The following is a 23,023-nucleotide window of genomic DNA, read 5'->3' as shown; positions in this document are numbered from 1 at the left end:
AATGTGCCCCCCAGCCGCCACACACATACTTGGTTATTAGAAGTGTTGAGTGTCAGCACTGAGAGTGGGCGAGTCACACAAGGAGGAGTGGTTTTCCTTTAAAGGGTCCAACAGGAAGAATAGAGGTGGGGAGGCTTGAGACAGCATCGCTGGCTGCTCCAGGGAGGTTGCCAAAACAGGCAAGATGGGCAAGCTGGAGGAGGGCTGTGAATAGTGAAGAAAAGCTGGGAGTCCGGCTGCTCTCAGTCATGGGCAGCACCCAAGGGACCACATACTGAGACAGGCAGAAATAGAGCTATTCCTCACCCACCTTGACTTCTCCGAGACAGCCCATAGGAATCCAGGGTGGCAGAAGGTGGGTCTCCTGGGTCCCAGACTTAAAGGAAATACATTTTAAGGTGTTCACCAACTTACACTTGGGCTGAACCCAGGGCCCAACTCAGGGCCAGGCATGCCGAAGGGCCTCAAAAGCAGGTGGCCTCAGAGAGAAGCAGACACAGGGACCTTTCTGAGAGGTACTGACCAAAGGGTTTCCTCCCACCCATTCAGCATCTAACATGGCCAATGTGCTATGGTCTCCTGCCTACTCACACCCCTGCATGGTTTCCCAGAACCTTCTGGAATAAGTCCAAGCTCCCTATGGGGCTCACAAGTACCCACCAACACTTGCTGCCTCTCCAGTTATGCCACCCAACTTCACTACCCCCAGACCACAGGCATGACCTTTCTCGTCTCTGACTCCTGAGACCTGGAACACCATCCCTTCTTCGCGTGTGTCCTTGTCACCTCCTCCTAGAGGTCTTCCAGCACTTCCTAGACATGGCATGGCACAGTGGTTCTTTAAGGTCCACCTTGCTTGCCCACCAACTGCATGTGACCGGCACAACAGCATGTGGTCCACAAAGGGCACTCAAAAAGCTAAGAGTTTTGGCAACGGAGGCAGGCCGGAGCCGCTGCCATCGCCATGACCCGCGGTAACCAGCGCGAGCTCGCCCGCCAGAAGAATATGAAAAAGCAGAGTGACTCCGTTAAAGGAAAGCGCCGAGATGACGGGCTATCTGCTGCCGCCCGCAAGCAGAGGGACTCGGAGATCATGCAGCAGAAGCAGAAAAAGGCAAACGAGAAGAAGGAAGAACCCAAGTAGCTTTGTGGCTTCGTGTCCAACCCTCTTGCCCTTCGCCTGTGTGCCTGGAGCCAGTCCCACCACGCTCGCCTTTCCTCCTGTAGTGCTCACAGGCCCCACCACCGATGGCATTCCCTTTGCCCCGAGTCTGCAGTGGGTCCCTTTTGTGCTTCCTTCCCCTCAGGTAGCCTCTCCCCGCCTGGGCAACTCCTGGGGGTGGTGGGGAGCTACCCCTTCCCAGTGTTTTTTATTCCTGTGGGGCTCACCCCGAAGTATTAAAAGTAGCTTTGTAATTTAAAAAAAAAAAAAAAAAGCTAAGAGTTTTGGGGCCTCCCTGGCTCCCTGGTGGCGCAGCGGATTGAGCGCTGTGCTGTGGAGCTGTCCATAGCCTCTCCAGTGCAGGTTCGATTCCCGGCTGGCCAGGGAGATTCCCACATGGCGCAGGAGACCTCTCCTATCTCGCCCACTGCTCCCCTCAGCAGTGTATTTCAGTCGATCTGCCTGTTCTGTTCCCCACTCTGTCTCCGGTGAATCCTCTCACTCTCCCATGCCTCTGGTCTGTACCCTGGTTCTTGTACAAAAATAAATAAATCTTAAAAAAAAAAAAAAGCTAAGCGTTTCCACAGCAAGGGATCAGGACTCCTTGCTTAAGTACAGGAGGCAGCCAGGGTAACAGTACAGATGCCCAAGTCCTACAGCATGCCCTTGAGACTGTCACTTAACTGACTGAACACCCTGGGCACTGGGCAGTCACACAGTTAACATCCCTGCTACTACTTCCCATCCCTTTGCTTCTAGAAAGTGAAAGAACAAGCAGGGGTCCTTGGGCCCTTCAGGTTAGACACACCTGGGTCAGTGGGACCTAGTGACTCTTGTGGAGAACAGAAAGGTGGAGGGTGAGCCAGGAAGGCAGCCACCGCTCAGGCGGGAAAAAAAACAAAAACAAATTAAAAAGGCCACATTTCAAGTCCTGGCCTCGCTAGTGAGAAAATTATGATAGCCACCGAATGAGGAATAATTAAAACTATTTATCTTGGCAGACTAGGGGGAGAGGAGAGTAGAAACTCTTGTCCAAATGTGAGGTCTTTTATTAAATCACCTCCAACTGCCAAATAAAACATGAGTTAGTTGTTCACCTTTCCACAGGAAAATATTCCACATTAAAATGAAAGAGTCAGGTGAAAAGGAGGACGAGAACCAGCCCCTCAGGCACAGAAATATCAAGGTGCTAATCTCAGCCAGCCCACCCAGCAGCAGCCCTCTGCTCGGGTACCAAGGCTCCGTGGGCAGATGTGCCTGCAGCCTCTCCATGCCAACTTGGGCACAGGGGCCTCAGGGTGATCCAGTCAGTCAGACCTACCCTTCCACCTGCACTCCGGTTGCCAGTGGGAAGCAGAGGGCAAAGGATGCCAATAAAAAGGTAGGGTGAGCAAGGATACACACCAATGGGGGTGTAACTCATGTAACCTGCTTGCAGCAGCATTTCCAAACTGGGCACTAGAAGATGCCCTCCAATCCTGCATGACAGGGCACCCCCACGGCCAGGAGAGGGAAGGATCATTCTCAATTCATTCAGAGAGAAAACCAAGAAGGGCAGTGGTTAAAATGATGGACATCAAGGAAGACCTGGGTTCAGAGCCATATTTGTTCTTCTCTGGCTGAGTTAGCATGGACCTTGGTTTCCTCTTCTGTTAAACGAGATCATGACACAATGTGTAGAGAGAGATGATAAAGTCCCACTGCCTGCCTGTCTTACTCCCAGCCCCAGGAGTATCATCTGTGCAATGGGGATTAAAAGAGAATGAAACCGCTCCCTGCCACAAGGATTCTGAGAGATAACAGAGGCAGCAGGGTGTGGACTAGGTACTTAGTGACTGGCAGCAGCCGCTATCAAGGCATCAGAACAATGACAGTCTTTTTATTTTCTAAAAATTTATTTATGCTTACAAGAACTGAGGTCTAGACCAGAGGTGCAGGGGGTGAGAGGATTCACCAGAGACAGAGCAGGAAACAGAACAGGCAGATTGACAGAAATACATTACTGAGGGGAGCAGCGGGTGAGACAGGAGAGGTCTGCTACACCATGTGAGTAGTTCCCAGGCCAGCTGGGGGATCGAATTTGTGCTGCAGAGGCTGCGGATAGCTTCACAGTGCTATGCTTAACCCCTTGCGCCACCAGGGAGGCCCTTAAAGATTTATTTTGGGGCTTCCCTGGTGATGCAAGGGGTAAAGTGTCAGCACTATGAAGCGATCTGCAGCTACTGCAGCACGAGTTCGATCCCCAGCCAGGGAGGTGACCCACATGGCACAGCAGACCTCTCCTGTTTCGCCCGCTGCTCCCCTCAGCAGTGTATTTCAGTCACTCTGCCTGTTCTGTTCCCCACTCTGTCTCTGATGAATCCTCTCACCCCCTGCACCTCTGGCCTATACCCCAATTCTTAAGAGTATGCATAAATAATCTTTTTTTAAAAAAAATTTATAGGGCCTCCCCGGTGGCGCAGCAGTTGAGCGCTGGGTTGCGAAGCTGCCTACGGCCTCTGCAGCGCCGGTTCAATCCCCGGCTGCTCCCCGGCCACTGGAGGAAGGTCCCGCATGGCGTGCAGACCTCTCCTGCCGCCCGCTGCTCCCCTCAGCAGTGTACTTCGTCACTCTGCCTGCTCTGCTCCCCGCTCTGGTTCTGGTGAATTCTCTCGCCCTCCCGCGCTTCTGACTGTACCCAGTGCATGTATAAACAAAACAAACAAACAAATAAATAAAACATGCCTCTATAAAAAAAAAAATTATATTTATTTATAAAATAAAAATTTATATTTATTTATTTGCAGAAACTGGGGTGTAAGCCAGAAGTAAGGGGAGGAGTGAGAGGATTCACCAGAGACAGAGTGGGGAGCAGATCCGGCAGATCTACTGAAATACACTGTTAAAGGAAGCAGCAGGCAAGACAGGCGAGGTCTGCTGCACTGCGTGGGTCACCTGCCTGGTAGGGGATTGAACTTAGACTGCAGTGGCTGGAGATAACTTGATAGCGCTGAGACTCTAACCCCTGCATCACCAGAGAGGCCCAATGCCAGCCTTGGAAGAGAATGCCACTCTAGGAATCCTAACCCAGCTTGAAAAACCCCACCCTAACTCCCCACCCTATCAGCTGTAACCTAAGCCAGTTCCTCTGGTGCTGTCCTGGGGAAAAATCAGAACAGCTGCTGCCACACACTGCCCAACCCTGGGGGGTTATTTGAGGACCATGAGGTCACCCCGGGCTCCTCAGCACCCTGATGAATCCTGACCCCTCCCAAAAGCACCTAGACCCCTGTACACTGTGGCAGCCCAAATCTGGGCATCTGTTCCCAGGGCAATCATACACTTCCAACCCAGAAACCCCTTTTAGAGGCTTTATACTACTGCTCAATTTGCATATGTCTGCAAAGATGTAGGGAGACCCAGAAAGCCTCCATTCCCATTGAAAGAATGAACAAAGAAAAGCCAATTTCAATCTGTAGACGCTGACATGCTAAGATGACCAAGCCACACTATTAAGGGGAGAGCAGCATAAAATACACGCACAATAGATGTAAAAAACCAAAGGGGGTGGGGGAGTTGTTGCATGACTGAGGTTGGTCTAGAAAGAAACACAATAAAGTGACTTCAGAGACTTTGCTGGGATGAGAGGCACACTCCTCCCTCATTGTTTAAACGTGGAAAACTTTAAGTTTAGTGGGTTCCCAGGGAGATTTATCCACGCAGGCTGGTATATGCCTAGAAGACCAGAAAGGTCACTCTAGAAAACTGGTGCAGAGGGGGCTGGCCAGGTTCAGGATGGATGAAGAGCCAGGCTTTTCATGTCACAGTCTCCTGAGGGCTTTGAATTTCTACCCTGTACATGAAAGATAACTAGACAAAAGGCCATCCTGACAGGGGAGGCAGGGAAGGCCTGGTGTTTACTTAAGTTGTCTGGGAGCTCCCTGATATATAAGCAGGTCTGATTAGGTGTTCCCCAAATCACCCCCTTGGGGAAGAGTAGTGAGAACAGGCCAGCCCTCTGCAACCTAAGTCCTGTCTTCCTAGATCTAGCTGGAGGATGGAACACTCATCTCAGCCTCAAGAAACTGTCTCTCCTAGAGTAGGATGGTAACCAACCCCGCCCCCCCCAACAACCTAAGTGGGTGTGATGGGGGAGGGGCAGCAGGCTGGGCAGGCCCAGGCATCCTGAGGCTCAAAAGGCTAGGATTTCTTTAGGCCAAGTGCAGTGGACCTGCAAAGCCCTTCTCAGCCAGGTGCAGTTCCCAGAACCCCAGCTCTTGAGTCAATTAGATCCAGGTTTGGATCTGGGCTCTGCCACTTGTCCCCACCAGCCGCAGCTTTCTTTTCTAGAAAAATAACAATGCATGGCTCCAAGGTGTCATAAAGACTAACACACCCTGTGACCGAGACCTAACCACACCAGCAGGTATTGACCCATGTCAGCCACCACGTCCCCAAGGCACTTTGGCTGGAGGCAAAGAATACAACAGCGAGGTGACAGTGAGAAATTCTGGACACAATGTTATAAAGATGAGGGGAAGGGGAGAGAATTCTGGACACAAGATTATAATGGGTCCAGAACAGGCACCTGCTGGCCATTGCACCAATCTGGCTGGAAGCCTCTCGGGTGCGGCACAAGCTCCTCAGGGACATGGAGCCAACTCACTGAAGCCTACGGGTAAGCTACCGCACACAATGCCTGGCAATGTCTTCATTAGAGGCTCCAGGTTGGGTCTCCAGGCCAAGAGAAAAGGACCGTGTACAAAGGAGCCTATAAGCCAGAGCTGACAGAACACGAGACTACTTCCTTGGGCAGACACAGGATGGAGAGGGCCCTTGCTCCTATCACCAGCATTTTATTTCTTAAAGTAGGGGATGAAGCATACAGTGAGTGTTGCGTTACCCTTTATTCCTGGAAAATATTTCACAGTAGTTTAACAGCAACCACTTCTGCTAGGCCCAAAGGCTCACATTGGGGTCCAGAGGTAGCAATTTATGAGGCAACTTAAAAAGTTAAATCTACAGTCTACGTGTCACTAAACAACGGGGACATATCACTTAACTGAGAAATCCATCATCAGGTAAATTCGTTGTGCGAAAGTCAAGTGTACTCATGCACAACCTACTACACACTCAGGCTATAAGGAATGGCTCAATGGGACAACATCATATGTGGCTTATCATTGGCCAAACACCCTTAAGTGATTCATGACTATACTTCAAGAGGGGCCCTGAGAATACAGGTTTCCCAAATCACTTCACAAGTCACCCTGCGACAGGATGACAGGACACTGGGAAGGCTGAATATCTGAGAGGCAGCCATCTGGGAGGCACTGCTTCCTGCCTCCCAGAGTTTCTTTTGACATCTGGGGAAGCAAGGCCACCATGGCAGCCCCCAGCACTTCTCTGTCTCAGGACAGTTAGGAGCTGCCCAAGGATGCTGGCCATAGGCTGAAGAAAAGTACCTGTATGAAAGACACCCAAGTCTCATACATCCCTGATAGCTTTGAGATGAGAGGCCGGGGAACTAGGTGAGGAGAGGCCAGCTCTGTCTTAGGGTTAAAGGTTTTGGGTCTGCACACCTATTCTGGAGATATCCATAGACCAGTCAAATATTGAGTGTGCAGAAGAGCAACTCCAAGAAAAGAAGGACCAGACAAAGACAGGGTTTGATGTTTCTGGAAAGAATACTAAGGACATGGCTGTGGCAGAAGCCATTACATGCAAATGTTTCCCCCATCCATGCTAATCAGCTGCTACAGCCTGGGGCTTTGTGAGCTACAAAAGGGACGGCAGATGTGTGCCTGAAAGCAGGGAGCCTAGCGGGTAATTATGAAAAGGGAGGGCGGCCAAGGCAACAAAACCAGCAGCCCTAGCCCCTTGTTTCTTGTGCTAGGCTAGGCTGGCCCCTCCTGCTCTGGCCCCGACTTTGAAGCTGTGATTTATGTAAAACTGGGCAAGCACTTAATACATTGGGGTACCTCAGTTAATACTTTCAACCACCTTCAAGGCACACTTGTTTTCAAGAGAGAAAATTAAAGCACAGAGATGATACACAAGAAGAGTTTTGGCCTGGAGACCCAGTAGCTTGTGAAAGACTCCAGACAAAGCTGTCCCAGCTTCCAGAAGAGAATAGCGCTGAGGGCTGTAGGGGTCACGACCTGGCTCCCTGACCACAGCTAGCAGGTGCCCCTGGGCCTCACCTCCTAGGGCTGTGAGGAGTCACTGAGAGTCTCCATTTATTGTGACAAATGGCAGGAGCCAGTTGGGCAGTGCTGTGTGAGAACAGAGGCATGCAGGGAAGGCCTTTGGCAGAGGAAGGCAGGGTGAAAAGAGGCATGTCATAGAGCAGCAGGATTGCCTCACGCCTCACTCTGACTCTGTTACTGCCGGGACAGTTTGCTTGGTACAGGAAGGAGCTCTAAGCAGCAAAAATGTTGTTCCTAGGAGGGGAGAATGTCCCAGGGCCAGCCTCAACCCAAGAACCAGGGATGGCTTCATAGCAGCCAAATGGGGAAAGGCCTGACAATAGGGCAGACCTGGAGAATGATGAAAGAAACTGCTGACTTGGAGCCCTAGGCAAGGGCATCTTTAAAGAAACATTTTGATCAATGGCCCAGAGGTGAAACAGGATGTCCTGGGGCCGTGCTGGTATCAGAAGGCCTCCACCAGGCACACTGGGCCCACTACAGAGGGCCTAGCACAGGATGTTTTGAGTTAAGAGGGCTGATTCCCCTATCCCTGGGGTCTGCAGCTGCCTCTCCAAATGTGGCACAGGCAAGGGGACAGAGGATGCCTGACACCACAATAGAATCGCAGTGAGACACGAATGAGGAAAGACTGGCACTGGAAAGTTCTCAGGAGTTGCTTCCCTTGTTATAGGGCAACCCCGACATAAAATAAAACAGGTTGCCTGGCTGTGGGTCCTCACCCACGCGCTTAAAAGGGACTTATTAATACTCCACTACAGGCACACACACACGGTTAATAAAAGGTTTATTTACAACGGAAAGGGAATTGAGGAAATGTACAATTCAGGGAGGAAATAGGGAAATAAAGTCTTTAATGCGTCCTACCAGATCTGCCGACCTGGTAACCCAAAGGCACTCTCAGAGCTGGCCGGACGCTGCGAGCTGGCGGAGAGCCAAAATGGGGGACCCCTCCAAAGCCCACGTGTCTGCCTTTATATCCACCTGGCTGCTTAACCCCACCCTCAGGTCCCAGCCACCTTCCCTTTGGTGGTGATGGGATTTGGAGTTCCCAGTGTCTTTGGCTTTGGCCTGGGGTGGGGGTGGAGTCCACAAAGCCTGTATGGAATTAGCTTTAGGACATCCTTTTCCCCCTAACACCCTGACACAGTGTAAGGACAGAGGGGGCAGATGGGTGACACTAAATGTTGAATCCCTTTCTATGGCACTGACGTTTCACCAGCACTGCCTGAGGAAGCAGTTAGGTGGAAACAGAAAAACAAATGTGGACTGGCATCCTATTCTGCTGTCTACCACACATGGCTTTAGTTTTCTTGAAGAACTTGAGCAGAGACTAGACTGGTTTCAGCCCAAGTCTCGCCTCTGTTGAGTGCCCTGGTGCCAACCAACCTTCAGGGTTGGGCAATGAATGTAAAGCATCTGGCAGAGTGCCTGGCTGGCACACCTCTGGTGCCCAGTAAACACTGGCCATGGTGTCAGTCTTGGATGCACTGATAAGCAGGGCATGGGGATTAGGGTGGTAGGGAGCAAGCTAGGCATCCTATCACCATCCCTCACCCCACACCCTGGAGCTCCTTCAACATGGGGGACTTCAACTTCCAGTCCCCAGGGGGTTCAGGCCGGAGCCAGGTCTCTATTAAGGGACCCCTAAGGGCACAAGTCAGAAGTCTGGAAGCCCTGCCTGCCCCTTCAGCTAAAGGAAGAATGTGGCAAATTCACTGGAATGTTCCTCTTGGGTTTGCAAGAGGCCCCCCAATCTGTCTTTGATTATTTACTCACATGTCCCCGGGAAGAGATCACAAGAGCATCCCTATTTCATTAGTACACAGATCTGCCAGGGTCCTTTCAAGGGACCTTGCCAGAATTGCATTTAGTGTGTGTTGTCAGCAGGTTTTTAGACATAAAACCATTCCACCCCGACATGTGTAACGCATCCAGTGAAAAAACAATCCAGCCGCAGGAATACAATTAGCGGGGGAGCAAATCTACCACCAATCTTAAAGAAAAAGAGCCCAGGGCCTCCCCTGGTGGCGCAGCGGTTGAGCACTGTGCTGCGAAGCTGCCCACAGCCTCTGCAGCGCCGGTTCGATCCCTAGCCACTGGCAAGGGTCCCACATGGCGCGACAGACCTCTCCTGCTGCCTGCTGCTCCCCTTAGCAGTGTATTTCGTCAGTCTGCCTGTTCTCTTCCCCGCTCTGGCTCTGATGAATCCTCTCACGCTCCCGCGCTTCTAACTGTACCCAGTGCTTGGATAAATAAATAAATAAATCTTTAAAAAAAAGAAAAAGAAAAACAGCCCAGACCCACTCTTGCCAAAGCCATGATCAATGAATCGCTTGAAAGAGACAAAAAGATGAAATAAAACTGGGATTCTCCCCTTTCTCTCCAAGGATATGGGGCTGGGTGGGAGACAGAGCCACACACCCACCCATCTCCCCAAAACTGTTCTAGATCTGTTTTCAGGGATAACCCACCTGGTAGCAGACCTATTTATTTTTTTCCCCAAAGATTTATTTATTTATGCATACAAGAGCTGGGGTCTATGCCAAAGGTGTGGAGGGTGAGAGGATTCACCAGAGACAGAGTGGGGAGCAGAACAGGCGGATCCACTGAAATACATTGCTGAGGGGAGCAGTGGGCGAGACAGGAGAGGTCTGCTGTGCCATGTGGGTAGCTCCCTGGCCAGGGATCGAACTTGTGCTGCAGTGGCTGTCAACAGCTTCATAGTGCTGAGACTTAAGCCCCTGTGCCACCAGGGAGGCCCCTAGCAGACCTATTTGACTGAACAAAGCTATGTGGAGGTTAGAGGGGTTCCAGCCTCCTCTAACAGGTTGTGGTTACAGGGATGTACACTAATTGTCACGAGCCTCAAACAAAATATCAAAGGCCTGAGCACATCGATTAGTTAACAAATAAGAATTAACAGAATCCACCAGAGGAAACAAATCAGGGCCACAGAGTCCCCATATCCAGCTCTTGTAAGCCTGGGTGAAACCTGGTCTCAATTTCCTTCACATAACTGGATTTTGGAGAACAAAGTGGATGAGATGAGAGAAATCAGGGACTCTGGATTCAGAGATATGAGTTATGAACATAACAAGCTTCAGGGCAGATATCACAGTTTTGAGCGGATATGAGGAACCTGATTCCACAAGTGAGTCCCCAAAGTGAGATGACAGGAAGGTGAATGCTCCCTCCCAAGTTATTCAGGACTAGAAGGGCTCTGGCAGGATCTCCAAGGCCAGTAGGAGATCCTACTGCCAGCTCTACCTATCTGGGATGTTATGATCCATCCCACACCTGGTTGCTACACCTTAGACACATCTCTTCTAGACCACAAAATAGAGTTAGACCAATGATATACACCATGGGTTACTCACCTTCTGGATGTAGTAAGCTAACATGGGTCCTCAAAACTGCCCTCCACTTTGGAGGAGGAAACCAGAATGTAAAACTAAAGTCACCTGGTGAAGGTCACAGAGTCACATAAATGTAAGGCTCCAGCGCCTATGCTAATCAGGGCCTCCAACAGCTTCAAACCAAGAGAGAGTGGTACAGTCCAAGCAGTAGGAAGGCAGAGCATTCTAGCCTGGAAATGCAAAGCAGGGCTGCTGCGAGACCTGCCAGAAACTGACAGGGACCCAGGAGAGCAGTGCACTGACTCAGAGATACTTTCCCAGTCTGAGCCACTGGCCCCCACCTTGTTCCCATGAGTTCCCTCCTTCCCACTTCAACTCTCTCTGGTCTCACACCCCCACACTTAGCTCCTCAGCAGCCATTCTCTACAGGCTGGCTCTGGGGTCACTTTCCCCACAGGGGTAGAATGAGGTTATTCATCCACCTTCTCTCTGCTTCATCAGACTGGGCACACATAGGGGGTGGGGATCACGGGATTTGAGAGGAACCCTGCCTAAAGGCACAGACATCCACCCTGCCATCAGCTAAGTCCCTCTAGTGAATCCTCACCACCGACTAGAAAGCTGAGATCTGGGGATATTGGCTTAGTCACCAAGGAAAGGAAGAGGTAGAACTGGGCTTGAGCCCAGACACAACCCCAAGGTGTAATGTCACTGCCAAGCACTCAGAGAATAAACCAATGTCAAGGCCCTGATTGGGGCCTACCTCACCCCACAGCAGTGCTCGAACCACACTGGCTGCCCTGGGCCATGTAGGCCCCAGGACTCATTCTGACATCCATCCCCCTCCTACTCCCCCCACCCCCACCCACACCAGACACTATTTTAAGCACTTTACAACAACTTTCTAGGGTGGATACTGTAGAAATCTCCAGCACAGGGGACGGAACCTGATCAACCCCTCCCCCAGCATTCTCCCTTCACACACACACATCACCCAGAATCCACAAATGCAGGGCACTGTGCTTATATCCCGAGTGTCACAGTATCCACCAGGTATTAAGACAGTAACTGGCACACATCAGATGCGCAGCAAGATTTTGCTAACTTCAAGTTAGGGCCTGTTGAGGATCCCGTGTCCTGGATGAGATCAGTTCCCCACCATCTACCATGTTGGTGGGTCCCCCTCCCTCAGCCCAGTATTCCTGATTAGAAATTCAGTGACCTGCCCTTAGCTCTCACTGGTCTGACCTCTCATCTCTGCCCTTTCAAAGTCCCTCCCAGTCCCAGAGGAACATAAGGCCCCCAGCTCTCCCATGGACTATCCCCACCCCTTACATGCAAGAGGCACGCACTTCACTCCCCAATCTGGGGCTGTCGTCCAGTGACTATCAACCTTTCTCAGGTCTCTCTGAGAATCCCATCAAAGTGAGGGAGACTCTCCCCAGAAAAATGAACAGAGAACCAAAAGCAAAGCTACTGCCATGGCTATGGCTTTCCAAGTCCTTACTTGGAATCAGGCAACCGCTGCAAAGCACTTTACATGTATTCCCTCCATGGAAGTACCATGTCACCCCTTTTCTACAATCAAGGAGGTTCCATGCAAGGTTACAACCATTGACTCTTTTCCCTCTATCCCTAATGCAAAACTGGGTACCATTTCAAAGGGATCATGGGACACACCACGCCACCCCCAGGGTTACCCAACACTTCAGGTTAGGAGTCCTAGTTCTGAGCTGCCTGAGTCATCCCTGCCACTGAGAACAGTCAAGTCCATCCCTGCATTCTACCCTCTCTGGGACTGCTATTTCCTCCCTGATGTCTTGCAATCTCATCATCTCCCCTCTTAAGCAGATCCTGACACAGAGTGGGCCTCCTGGGATAGGAGCCACACCTGCCATAGAGGATTCCTGAGCCTCCCTGTTCCGCTAAATCTGATGTAGTACAAGACCTAGCATCTCAGAAAAATCCATGAGTTCATACCATACTCCTCCTACCCGTGAAAGGCCCTGTACACCTGTAATGCCCACACCTGCTAATGAGGTGCTGTTTAAGGTGCCAGCCACTTTCCACTTATGATCTCACAGGTAGGTCCCAAATGATCTCAGTCATTTAGCTGAAAGACGTAAGACCCAGTGTGTCTCAGATTACAAATTTTTGGATTTTATAAAGGTAACAAGGCACAGATGACACAAACTATTTCTAGCAAAGTGCAGGCAACACCTGTAACCAGCAAGTTTCTGCAGTGAAACGTGCGATAAGTCTTACCAAATTGGATATGGAGAGCCCCATGTGGCAGCTTAAGTTGGATTTTGCAGTCAGGTTAGATTTTGCTGTCAAATAAGTAGCAAGTTAGGCTTTCAGGTGGAAGTGAGGAAGAGGAGGGTTTGGGGTGGGTAGTGGCCAGGGACTGGAAGCCAGGCCTGCATGGAATTGGGTTTAACAGCTCCCACCAGGCCAAGAGTAAGACCTATTTCCCCACACCTAGTGGAAACCTTAATTCAGACAAACCTGGTTCTTTATTTTAGGAGACAACTATTGCAAGTTAGGGAACAAATGGCTACTGGCATGAGGCCTGTGTTCTGGTAGCTGTAAGCAGGGAGGGAACTCCGGGCTATTGGGTGGCATGCCCTTTCTGGAGGTGGCATCACTACCAGTGTAGTTTCAGGGCATGAAGGCCTGGGGTTGTTAGTCTTTCTAAGTTTTCAAAAGTACAAAGTCATATCTTTTTTAAAAAAGATTTATTTTTTTTATTTTTATACAAAAACTGGAGTACAGGCCAGATGTGCGGGAGGGTGAGAGGATTCACCCAAGACAGAGTGGGAACAGAACAGGCAGACCAACCGAAATACACTGCTGAGGGGGGAATGGGTGCGACAGGAGAGGTCTGCCCCGCCATGTGGGTATCTCCACAGCTGGCAGGGATCAAACCGGCACTGCAGAGACTGTGGACAGCTTCACAGCGCTGTGTTCAACCGCCTGCTGCGCTCAACCAGGGAGGCCCCAAAGTTATATTTTGATGTGAAATCACTTGATTTTTTAAAAAGGGGGGAGGGGCCTCCCTGGTGGCACAAGGGGTTAAGCACCGTACTATGAAGCATCCAAAGCCTCTGTAGCACGAGTTCAATCCCCGGCCAGCCAGGGAGCAACCCACATGGCACAGCAGACCTCTCCTGTCTCGCCCACTGCTCCCCTCAGCAGTGTAATTCACTCAGTCTGCCTGTTCTGTTCCCCACTCTGTCTCTGGTGAATCCTCTCACTCCCCGCATCTCTGGCCTGTACCCCAGCTCTTGAATGCATAAATAAATAAATAAATGTTTTTGGAAAATAAATAAATAAAAGGGGGGAGCCTATTTTTATTTTAACCTTACAGTGAAGCAAACCTTGTGGGCAGGTCACTCACAATTCCTGGCCATGGGTCATAGCCTTTGCTATCTTGGCCCAGATGCCCTGGGCAGAATTCACCATTTGTTCCATAACACACTCTAGGCCTCTCATATAACTGTTGGGGCAGGGTAAGGTGAAGCTATTTGGTTATATTACTGCCTTCTCTGGTCCTCTGTCCCTCCTCCCATCAACACTGTAAGTAACCTACTGCCAGAGTAATCTTCAGAAAATATCAATTTTATCATATTTGGCCTTCCAGAAAAACGTGCACAATTCCTTGACTATATACAGGGAAAAGGTCCCATCACTTGTGAAACTGGACTGGGACCCAAACTTGCTCCCCTCCCCCAAGTTCCATTCCTCATTCCCCTTTGCTCCAGGCCAAGCTGCTATCTCTCTCCCCACCAAGCTGCTATCTCCCTCCTACCACCTCCACCACATGGAGCACCTCTTCATAAAATAAGAATGTCCTGGGCCTCCCCGGTGGCACAGTGGTAGAGTGCTGGGCTGCGAAGCTACCCACAGCCTCTGCAGCACCAGTTCGATCCCCAGCCACCGGGTGAGGGTCCCACATGGCATGCAGACCTCTCCTGCAGCGCCCGCTGCTCCCCTCAGCAGTGTACTTCCGTCAGTTAGTCTGTTCTGCTCCCGGCTCTGGCTCTGGTGAATTCTCTCACCCTCCCACGCTTCTGACTGTACCCAGTGCTTGTATAAATAAATTAATTTTAAAAAAATTTAAAAAAAAAAGAATGTCCTTCCCAATGCTCTATGTCCACCTCTATGTCCACATCCTACCCACTGTGGCCAATGTGACTATCTCTCAACATTTCTCCCTTTCTCCCACAGAAATAGAAGCACATGCGGGGCCTCCCTGGTGGCACAAGGGGTTAAGACGCAACTTATGAAGCTCTCCGCAGCCAATGCAGCACGAGTTCAATTCCTGGCCAGGAAGCTACCCACATGGCACAGCAGACCTCTCCTGATTCACCTGCTGCTCCCCTCAGCAGTGTACTTCAGTCAATCTGCCTGTTCTGCTCCCCATTCTGTCTCTGGTGAATCCCCTCACACTCCACACCTCTGGCCTGTACCCTAGTTCTTGTATGCATGAATAAATAAATCTTAAAAAAAGAAAAAGGAAAGGGCCTCCCTGGTGGCGCTGGCAGTTGAGCACCGCACTGTGAAGCTGTCCGCAGCCTCTGCAGTGTGGGTTTGATACCAGCTGGCCGGCAAGAAATCCCATATGGTGAAGCAAACCTCTCCTGTCTCGCCCGCTGCTCCCCTCAGCAGTGTATTTGGTCAGTCTGCCTGTTCTGTTCCCCACTCTGTCTCTGGTGAATCCTCTCACCTTCCCGCACATCTGGCCTGTACCCCGGTTCTTGTATAAAAATAAATAAATAGTTAAAAAAAAAAGGAAGGAAAAAGAAATAGAAGCACATAGCTGCTCAAACCACATTTCCCAGCCTCCCTTGCAGTAACCATGTGACTGCATTCTAACTAATGGGTTGAAAGCAGAAGCACCCTGAGCTAGCTTCTGAGAGCTTTCCTTGACTGGCTCATGCCCTTGACAAAACTCTGTCTCTTCATTCATCCTATCCCTAGAAACCAGGAGGTAATGGCCAACTCCAGCCGCTACCATTCTCAGATAACAAGACCTCACCCAAGAATGGTAGAACCAGGCTACCTTCAGGCACGTGGGTCTCGGGACTTTATTGTGAGAACACAAGAAATAAAATGCCATCTTGTTTAAAGCCACCGCTACTTTGGGGTCTGAGTTATGCAGGGATAAATTCTGACCACCTCTGTTTACTGAAACCCTCTATAACAAAACAGTGGGTCCCACCGCCCTGACCTCCAAAGCCAGGGAGCGCTTCAACCTTCCTGTCATGTCACTCACCTAGGGCTTGAAAGTCAAGCCCTTTCACCTATTTTTCCAATAAAATGGGATTGGTGTCGCATTTTATGGACTGTTCTAAGGAATAACAGCCAGGGTCACAAGTGGACAATACAGTTGCAAAGGTGTATTCTGCTTGGCCCGAGCAATCACTACATTTCACAATCAAAACATATACACAAATAAAGGCTTTCCAGTTCTCTTAATGCTGTGGCAGATCTGATAACCCTGGCAGAGGCTGGGTTCCCATAGCTCCCTCCTCCCCCTGCCCGCTCCTTTCAGACCAGGGGTCCACAAGCTTTTTCTGTCAAGGGTCAACAAGTAAATATTTTAGGTTTTGCAGGACAACTGTGGTCTCGGCTGAATATCTTTCTTTGGGTGTTGAGGGTTTTATTAATCAATCTTTCAAAAATGTAAAAACGTCCCATAGCTCTGCTATATAAAAACAAGTTACAGCCCAATTCACCACAGGCCCTGACTGATACTATTATTCTTTTCCCAGTTGGCCCCAAGGTCAGGCATTTGAGTCTGTCAATGCAGGTTCCCACAGAGCCCAGGGTACAGTAAATGCTCACTGAATAATGGCAGCCAGCAGCAGCCTGGATGCCCTCCCAGCACTACCTTCTCCATTGTCACCCACCTTGACAATGTACTAAAGGGGGGACACAAGGGCCTCTTCTGTACCCTCTCCCCATCCCCAGCTGTCAGGGGTAAGGGATGGGGGTGGGGGTAACAGTACCAGGAGTGTGACTGAAGGAAGTCACCAGGTTTTTACAAAGGGTTTTTTCTCTGGGGTTTCCACACCTGGCATGCCCCCCACAAACTGAAACTTAACCCCTGTCAGATCTAGTCTGGTTACACATCTCTTTGCCAGGGGGGCAGGGAGAGTCTAGAGAATCAACCAAACTGCATAATGCTGACCAAGAAAGAAAAGTGACAGTCATCTCCAGAAAGGATGCCACCAGGTTGAGGAACTGAGAATCAATTCTACTCTCTGCCCCACAAGGAGCTTCCCTGGGAAGTTGCCTCCTTTTGAGGGTAGGTATCTACATCCAAGAACTTGAATGAGACGGGGAGGAGGGAGTAGGATAAAAACAAGGGGGGGTGGGAATTGTATGGGGACTATAACCAAGAAAAATGAATATTGTGCAGAAATGAAAAGTGATATAAAAAATATATAAATTTTTTTTTCATAGAGGCATGTTTTTTATTTATTAATTTCTTTATTTGTTTGTCTGATTTGTTTATACATGCACTGGGTACAGTCAGAAGCGCGGGAGGGTGAGAGAATTCACCAGAGCCAGAGCGGGGAGCAGAGCAGGCAGAAGGACCGAAGTACACTGCTGAGGGGAGCAGCGGGCGGCAGGAGAGGTCTGTGCGCCATGTGGGACCCTCCTCCGGTGGCCGGGGAGCAGCTGGGGATCGAACTGGCGCCGCAGAGGCCGCGGGCAGCTTCGCAACCCAGCGCTCAACCGCTGCGCCACCGGGGAGGCCCAAAAATATATAAAATTTTTAAAGAATGAAAAAAAAAAAATACATCCTTTCTGCATGATAAAAAAAAAAAAAAACTCAAAAGATCGTGCCAAACCTTCCTCGAGGCCCAGCAGCCTCCACCTCAGCTCAGGGAAAATGGCCTGGTTTACCCAATGCCATGGACACAGGCCAGGGTGGCTTCAAGTAGCAAGAAGGTGTGGAGGGTCCCCACTGGCTACAGGGTGAGTGGGTTTCCATACATCTGTCACCTTTCCCACATGGAGGATGAAGACATCAAGGGACAGGGATGTAAATCCTGCTACCCATACCCATCTCCCAACCAGTGCAACACCTAAGGCAGAGGTTGCAGCCCAGGGGACACTCTCCCATCTGCTGAGGATGCAGGGCAGTTGGGCAGTCCTGAAGCATAAGGGGATCCCACCTAGAAAAACCATCTCTTTACCACTCCACATCGATGACATCATTCAGAAGATACCTAAAACTATGTACCGTCTACCACCAGACACCCTGCTCCACACCCCAGAGTCCACCTCACCCACTTTACTGGGTCCCGGGGGCATTATTTCCACTTTCCGTAAGGAAACTGAGGCTGTGAGCAGGTAAGTGTTGCTATAGGAAAGGAAAGAGGTGGGGGGAGGGAGGGGTGAAATGACTAGTTCAAGATCACACAGCCAGCTCTCCAGTCCGCCTGTGCAGGTATCTCTTTTCGCAAGCCTTTTCTCTTTGCAAAGCAGCAGCGGCAGCTTTCCTGTCCCCCTGTGACTATGAAAGTGACTCCCACTTTCTCCTTTTCCTAGTAAACCTGTCCTGTCCTTTTAAAATGTGAAAAAAATAAAAGAAAGAAAATAGACCACATTGTCAGTGACCCCACCTGTCAGACGCTCCCTCTCCAGGACCCTTGCCAGCACCCAATGCTATCTCTCCTCTATCTCCCACATGTGAAGCCTGGGAAATATCCTGGATTATCCCCTGTCCTCCCCCAAACAGACTCCAATCTGGGGTCTGGAAGCCCAAGATGTGGAATAGAGCTCCTGTAACACATCACCTTCTCACCTGGTCAAAGCATTCAGGTCCCTGCATTGTAAAAAGTTCAAGCAGGGAAAGGATATTCACCCCAAGAGAAAGCCTGGTCATCCAGCAGTCTGGATGACCCCCTTGGCATGCCCAGCTGCACGTCGCCCTTGTGCCCCTCAAAGGTTTGCCCATCTTTGGCCTTTCCTGCTTCACACCCAAAGGCTGGGCCTGCTTTCAGATCTGTGCCTTGAAACTTTGCACTCACAGACCACTTTCGAAGCCATGCCTCTCTGGGCACCCCTCTCCCCAGGCCTGCTCAGGCAGTGTGGCCTCACCCTGAACTGTAACCCAACCCACCTGGAGGCTACTGCCAGCCCATTAAGGTAGCAGGGCCTGCCCCAAGCCACCCCCATTCTAACAATGAGGAAACTCAGGCACAAAGTCCCACAATTAGAAAAGTGTCAAGGTATGAGTGCAGCCCAGAGTAGATTTCACAAAGCTATGTACACCCAAATCCTCACCCATGAGCCCGTGAAAAATGGGTTTTACAGATGTAATTAAGAAGGGAGCGGCAGGCGAGTAAGATCAGTAAAAGCCAGTGTTTAGAACGGACCCTAAATTCAATGACATGTGTCCTTCCAGGAAAAGACAGGGTTATGGGGAGAGGCCATGTGAAAACATAGGCACCGCTGTAATTCTGTAAACCAAACACCACCTGGAGCCACTGGAAGCTAAAAGAGGCCGGGAAGGACACTCCTCTAGAGCCTCTGGAGGGAAGAAGGCCCTGAAGACAGCTTGATCTCACTTCTGGCCACAAACTATGAAAGAACACATTCCTGACTTTTTAAGTCACCAAATTGGTCAAATCAAACTGGGAAAGTAATACAGGGGCCTCCCTGGTGACACAAGAGGTTAAGTCTCAGCACTATGAAGCTATAGGCAGTCACTGCGCATGCGAGTTTGATCCCCAGCCAGGGAGCTATCCACATGGCACAGCAGACCTCTCCTGTCTTGCCCGCTGCTCCCCTCAGCAGTGTATTTCAGTCAATCTTCCTGTCTGTTCCCCACTCTATCTGTTGAATCCTCTCACCCTCGCACTTCTGGCCTGTACCCCAGTTCTTGTATACATAAATAAATAAAGCTCAAAAAAAAAAAAATTCTTTCATGGCCCCAGGACAAGACCTTCTGAGACTGAGGATTTATTTGAGAAATGTGGGCTCTCTCCTCTTCATGAATATTTCAGCTAGGAATCACCTCCAGAAGATAAGTTTATAACAATGTGTCGACACTATCAACAAAATATAATTTGGACAAAATCCTGGAGTAAGATGTTAAGAACGAGAGACCCTGTGTGTGGAGTATATGATAACCACACCATCTACCCAATAATTCCATAAATCTGAAACTGTTCAAAAATTTTAAAAAGTCCATATACAAAAAAAAAAAAACCACTCTACCGGAACTCCTTTGCTAGTAAGCCCAGAGTCCTTAGTTTGAGAAATGCTGCCTTACTTTATTCTGTTCCCATTAAAGATTGCTGAGGGCCTCCCCTGGTGGCACAGGCGGTTGAGCGCTGCGCTGTGAAGCTGTCCACAGCCTCTGCAGCGCTGGTTCAATCCCGGCCTGCGGGTCCCACATGGCGCAGCAGACCTCTCCTGTCCCGCCCGCTGCTCCCTTCAGCAGTGTATTTCGTCAGTCTGCCTGTTCTGTTCCCTGCTCTGTCTCTGGTGAATCCTCTCACCCTCCCACGCATGTGGCTTGTACCCAGGTTCTTGTATAAAATAAATAAATAAATCTTTAAAAAAAAAAAAAATAAAGCTTGCTGAATGAGAGCTTTCCTGGTGATGCAAGGGGCTAAGCACCACACTACAAAGCTATTCGCAGCCTCTGCAGCACGAATTCCATCCCCAGCAAGCCGGGGAGAAACCCACATGGCAAAGCAGTCCTCTCCTGTCTCGCCCACTGCTCCCCTCAGCAGTGTACTTCAGTCAGTCTGCCTGTTCTGTTCCCCATTCTGTCTCTGGTGAGTCCTCTCCCCACCCCCCACATCTCTGGCTTGTACCCCAGCTCCTGTATGCACAAATAAATAAATCTTTTTAAAAAAGAGATAAAGCTTGCTGAATGAATGACCATGCTTACCATCCAGAGTGGAGGTAGGCAGTCCTACTAAGCTTAAGATGAAACTTAATTGTCTGTCCTGAGCTCCCTTCCTCCCCTTTCCTCATCAGGTCAAAAAGGCCCCAGCTTTGCCCCCAGCAAAAAGTTTGGACACTTGGGAGAGAGACAGCTTCTTTAGTTTGGGTTTTCCAAGTAGAGGTCCAGGGAGAATCCTGTGTGAACCATCTGCTTCACACCCTTTGGACCCTTGTTCCCAAAATGGCAAAAGAAATTCACACAAGCCAATGCCAGTAAAGGCCGCCTGAGTGGCTCCACAGAACTTCCCTGCAAGAAACCTGAAGAGACAAAGCTGAATGAAACAGAATAGCAAAATGTGGACAAGAATCAGGAATTAGGAGACCAGAGAAGAGTAACAAGAGAAAGGAAATGGATCAACTACAAAGACTGAGGTGCCTTTGGCAAAAACATTCTGATTTTTTTCCACTGAAACCTTAGTTTTGAAACTAGCTTCAGAAAATGTAACCCAGGTTACATCCCCAAAAGGGGAGATCAAAGGCCAGTGGTGGGGGAGGAGGCTGCTACCTCTTACTCGGGAGCTGGGCATCTGGAAGAGGCCCCCTATCCAAGTTTCCACTAGGAGCACATACAATGGCTCACACCACCCTCCAAGGGCCCTCTCCGCAGATCTAGAAGTTTACCACTGGGGGTCCTGAACACCAAACCCTCCAGATGGGTGGAACCAGGTCCTTCAGAAGGACGACCGCTTCCCAACTGCTCTCAGCAGTCCAGAGGGGGCTCCCCTGAGGTGGCCAGAAGCGGCCCACGCCGCTCCCTCACCGCTAGGGTAGCCACACCCGCCCCCAGACTCCCACCACCCCACCCCCGAGGTCCCACAACCCCGGCTTCCTCCGAATTCACCTTCCACTTCTGGCCCCCCACTTCCTGCCCACCATCCCCCCAATCTCAGGGCACTCACTCCCCTATTTCCCGCTTCCCTCCGCACTCCGGGCTCCTCACCTCTGGCCCCCGCGCACGCCTCCTTTCTCCGGCCCTCGCCTCGGTCCCTCCGCGCTCCTCGCGCCGCCGCCCCCCGGCTCCCCTCGACTCGGATCCACACGCCCTCCGCCCGCGGGGCCCCCACCGCGGCCCCGGCCCCCCGTCCCGGGTCCTCCAGCCCTGTCCGCCGGCCTCGTGCGCAGCCCCGCGCGCGGCCTCCCTCCGCGCGGCCCGAGCCCCGCACTCACGGCTGTAGAGGGCGATGCCCGCCGCGTCCGGGCCGGCGCGCACCTCGAGGCGCAGCGCCTGCTGCTCCGCGTGCCGCTGGATCTCGCCGTTCGCGTCGCCGATGGTGAGGAGGCGGGCACCGGGGAACACCGACACCGCCGCGCAGGGCCCCGCGCCGACCTGGCCCGCCACCCCCGCGCCGCCCACTCCCGGCCCCGCCGCCGCCGCCGCCGCCGCCGCTGCTGCCATCTTAGATCCGGCTCCAGGCCCCGCCGCCGCCGCCGCCGCCGCCGCCGCCGCCCGCCGCGCCCGGGCCCAGGCCGCCGCCGCCGCCGCCGCCGCGCAGGCCGAGGCCGAGGCCGAGCCGGGCAGCGCCGCCTGCCGGCCACGCGCCTCCTTGCCGCCGCCTTGCCGCCGCCGCGGCTCAGCCCGTGGCGCAGCGCCCTCTGCCGGCGGCCCCGGGCGAGGGACGGGAGGGCACCGCGGGGCGGGACCGGTCCCGCCCCGCCCCTCCCCGCGTGAATGGTCGCCGCTTTGTGAGGTAGCTCCGCGCCCCAGGAAAGGCGGGGACGGAAGTGTGCGTCACGGGGCGGTGCTGGGCCATGAGGACACGCCCCTAGGCGCTGGCCCCGCCCCCTCCTCGGCCCCTCTCCGGGGGCCACGCTTTGTAAGGCGGTGCGCTTGGGAGGCCAGAGACGGAGTGGGGGGGAGCGCCGAGGAGGCGGTGCTAGGCCACACGGGCACGCCCCCGGGCCCCGCCCCCACATACGGGCACGTTTGGTGAGACGGCTTCCGGATCTGGGGAAGGGCGGGGGCAAGTCTGACGCCCGACATCTCCGACACACCCCTGAGGCTGGGGTCCGCCCACTGACCCCGCCCGGCTTTGTTAAGCAGCACGCGGAGAGGCGGGGTCCAGCCGCGTCGGAGTCCCGCCCTCATGCCGGCCTTCGTCCCTCCTCCCGATACTCGCTTTGTGAGGAGCCAAACTCTGGTGGCCTGCCGGAGCCGAGCGAGGAGAGCCAGGACATCGGGACACGCCCCCAACCTTTGGGCTACCCCACCCTGCCCGCCTGGGAAAGCGGTTTGAGGTGGGATTAGGCCTCTGTCCCTTACCTGATCAGGTGGGATAACCTCCTTCCTTGCACAGGCCTCTCCTGTCTTCCCCATCATCTCCATCACCTTCCCAGAA

General features: G+C 51.8%; 2 protein-coding genes across 2 annotated transcripts in view; one reads left to right on the top strand and one right to left on the bottom strand.

Annotated features, from left to right (window-relative positions):
• The window catches only part of CARM1 (coactivator associated arginine methyltransferase 1), a 43,064-nt gene extending 20,981 nt beyond the window's left edge, over positions 1-22,083 (bottom strand). Inside the window, exon 1 of the mRNA XM_037505809.2 lies at positions 21,855-22,083. Within this exon, the coding sequence (XP_037361706.2) occupies positions 21,855-22,083 (229 nt within the window). The remainder of the gene's footprint in view (positions 1-21,854) is intronic.
• Positions 936-1,179, top strand: LOC119240960 (small EDRK-rich factor 2). The gene has a single exon (XM_037505810.2). The coding sequence runs from the start codon at positions 965-967 to the stop codon at positions 1,142-1,144; it is 180 nt and encodes a 59-aa protein (XP_037361707.1). The 5' UTR covers positions 936-964; the 3' UTR covers positions 1,145-1,179.
• Positions 22,084-23,023: the final 940 nt, after the last annotated feature.

The sequence above is a fragment of the Talpa occidentalis genome, unplaced genomic scaffold (genome assembly GCF_014898055.3).
Source record: "Talpa occidentalis isolate TD23 unplaced genomic scaffold, MPIMG_talOcc4v2.1 talOcc4.12, whole genome shotgun sequence".
In the NCBI taxonomy this organism is placed as follows: Eukaryota; Metazoa; Chordata; class Mammalia; order Eulipotyphla; family Talpidae; genus Talpa; species Talpa occidentalis.
Note: the sequence above shows the minus strand (reverse complement) of the source record. Positions and strands in the feature narration are given on the sequence as shown.

Coding starts and splice junctions, on each gene's coding strand:
- LOC119240960 (XM_037505810.2), top strand. CDS start 965: ATGACCCGCGGTAACCAGCGCGAGCTCGCCCGCCAGAAGAATATGAAA.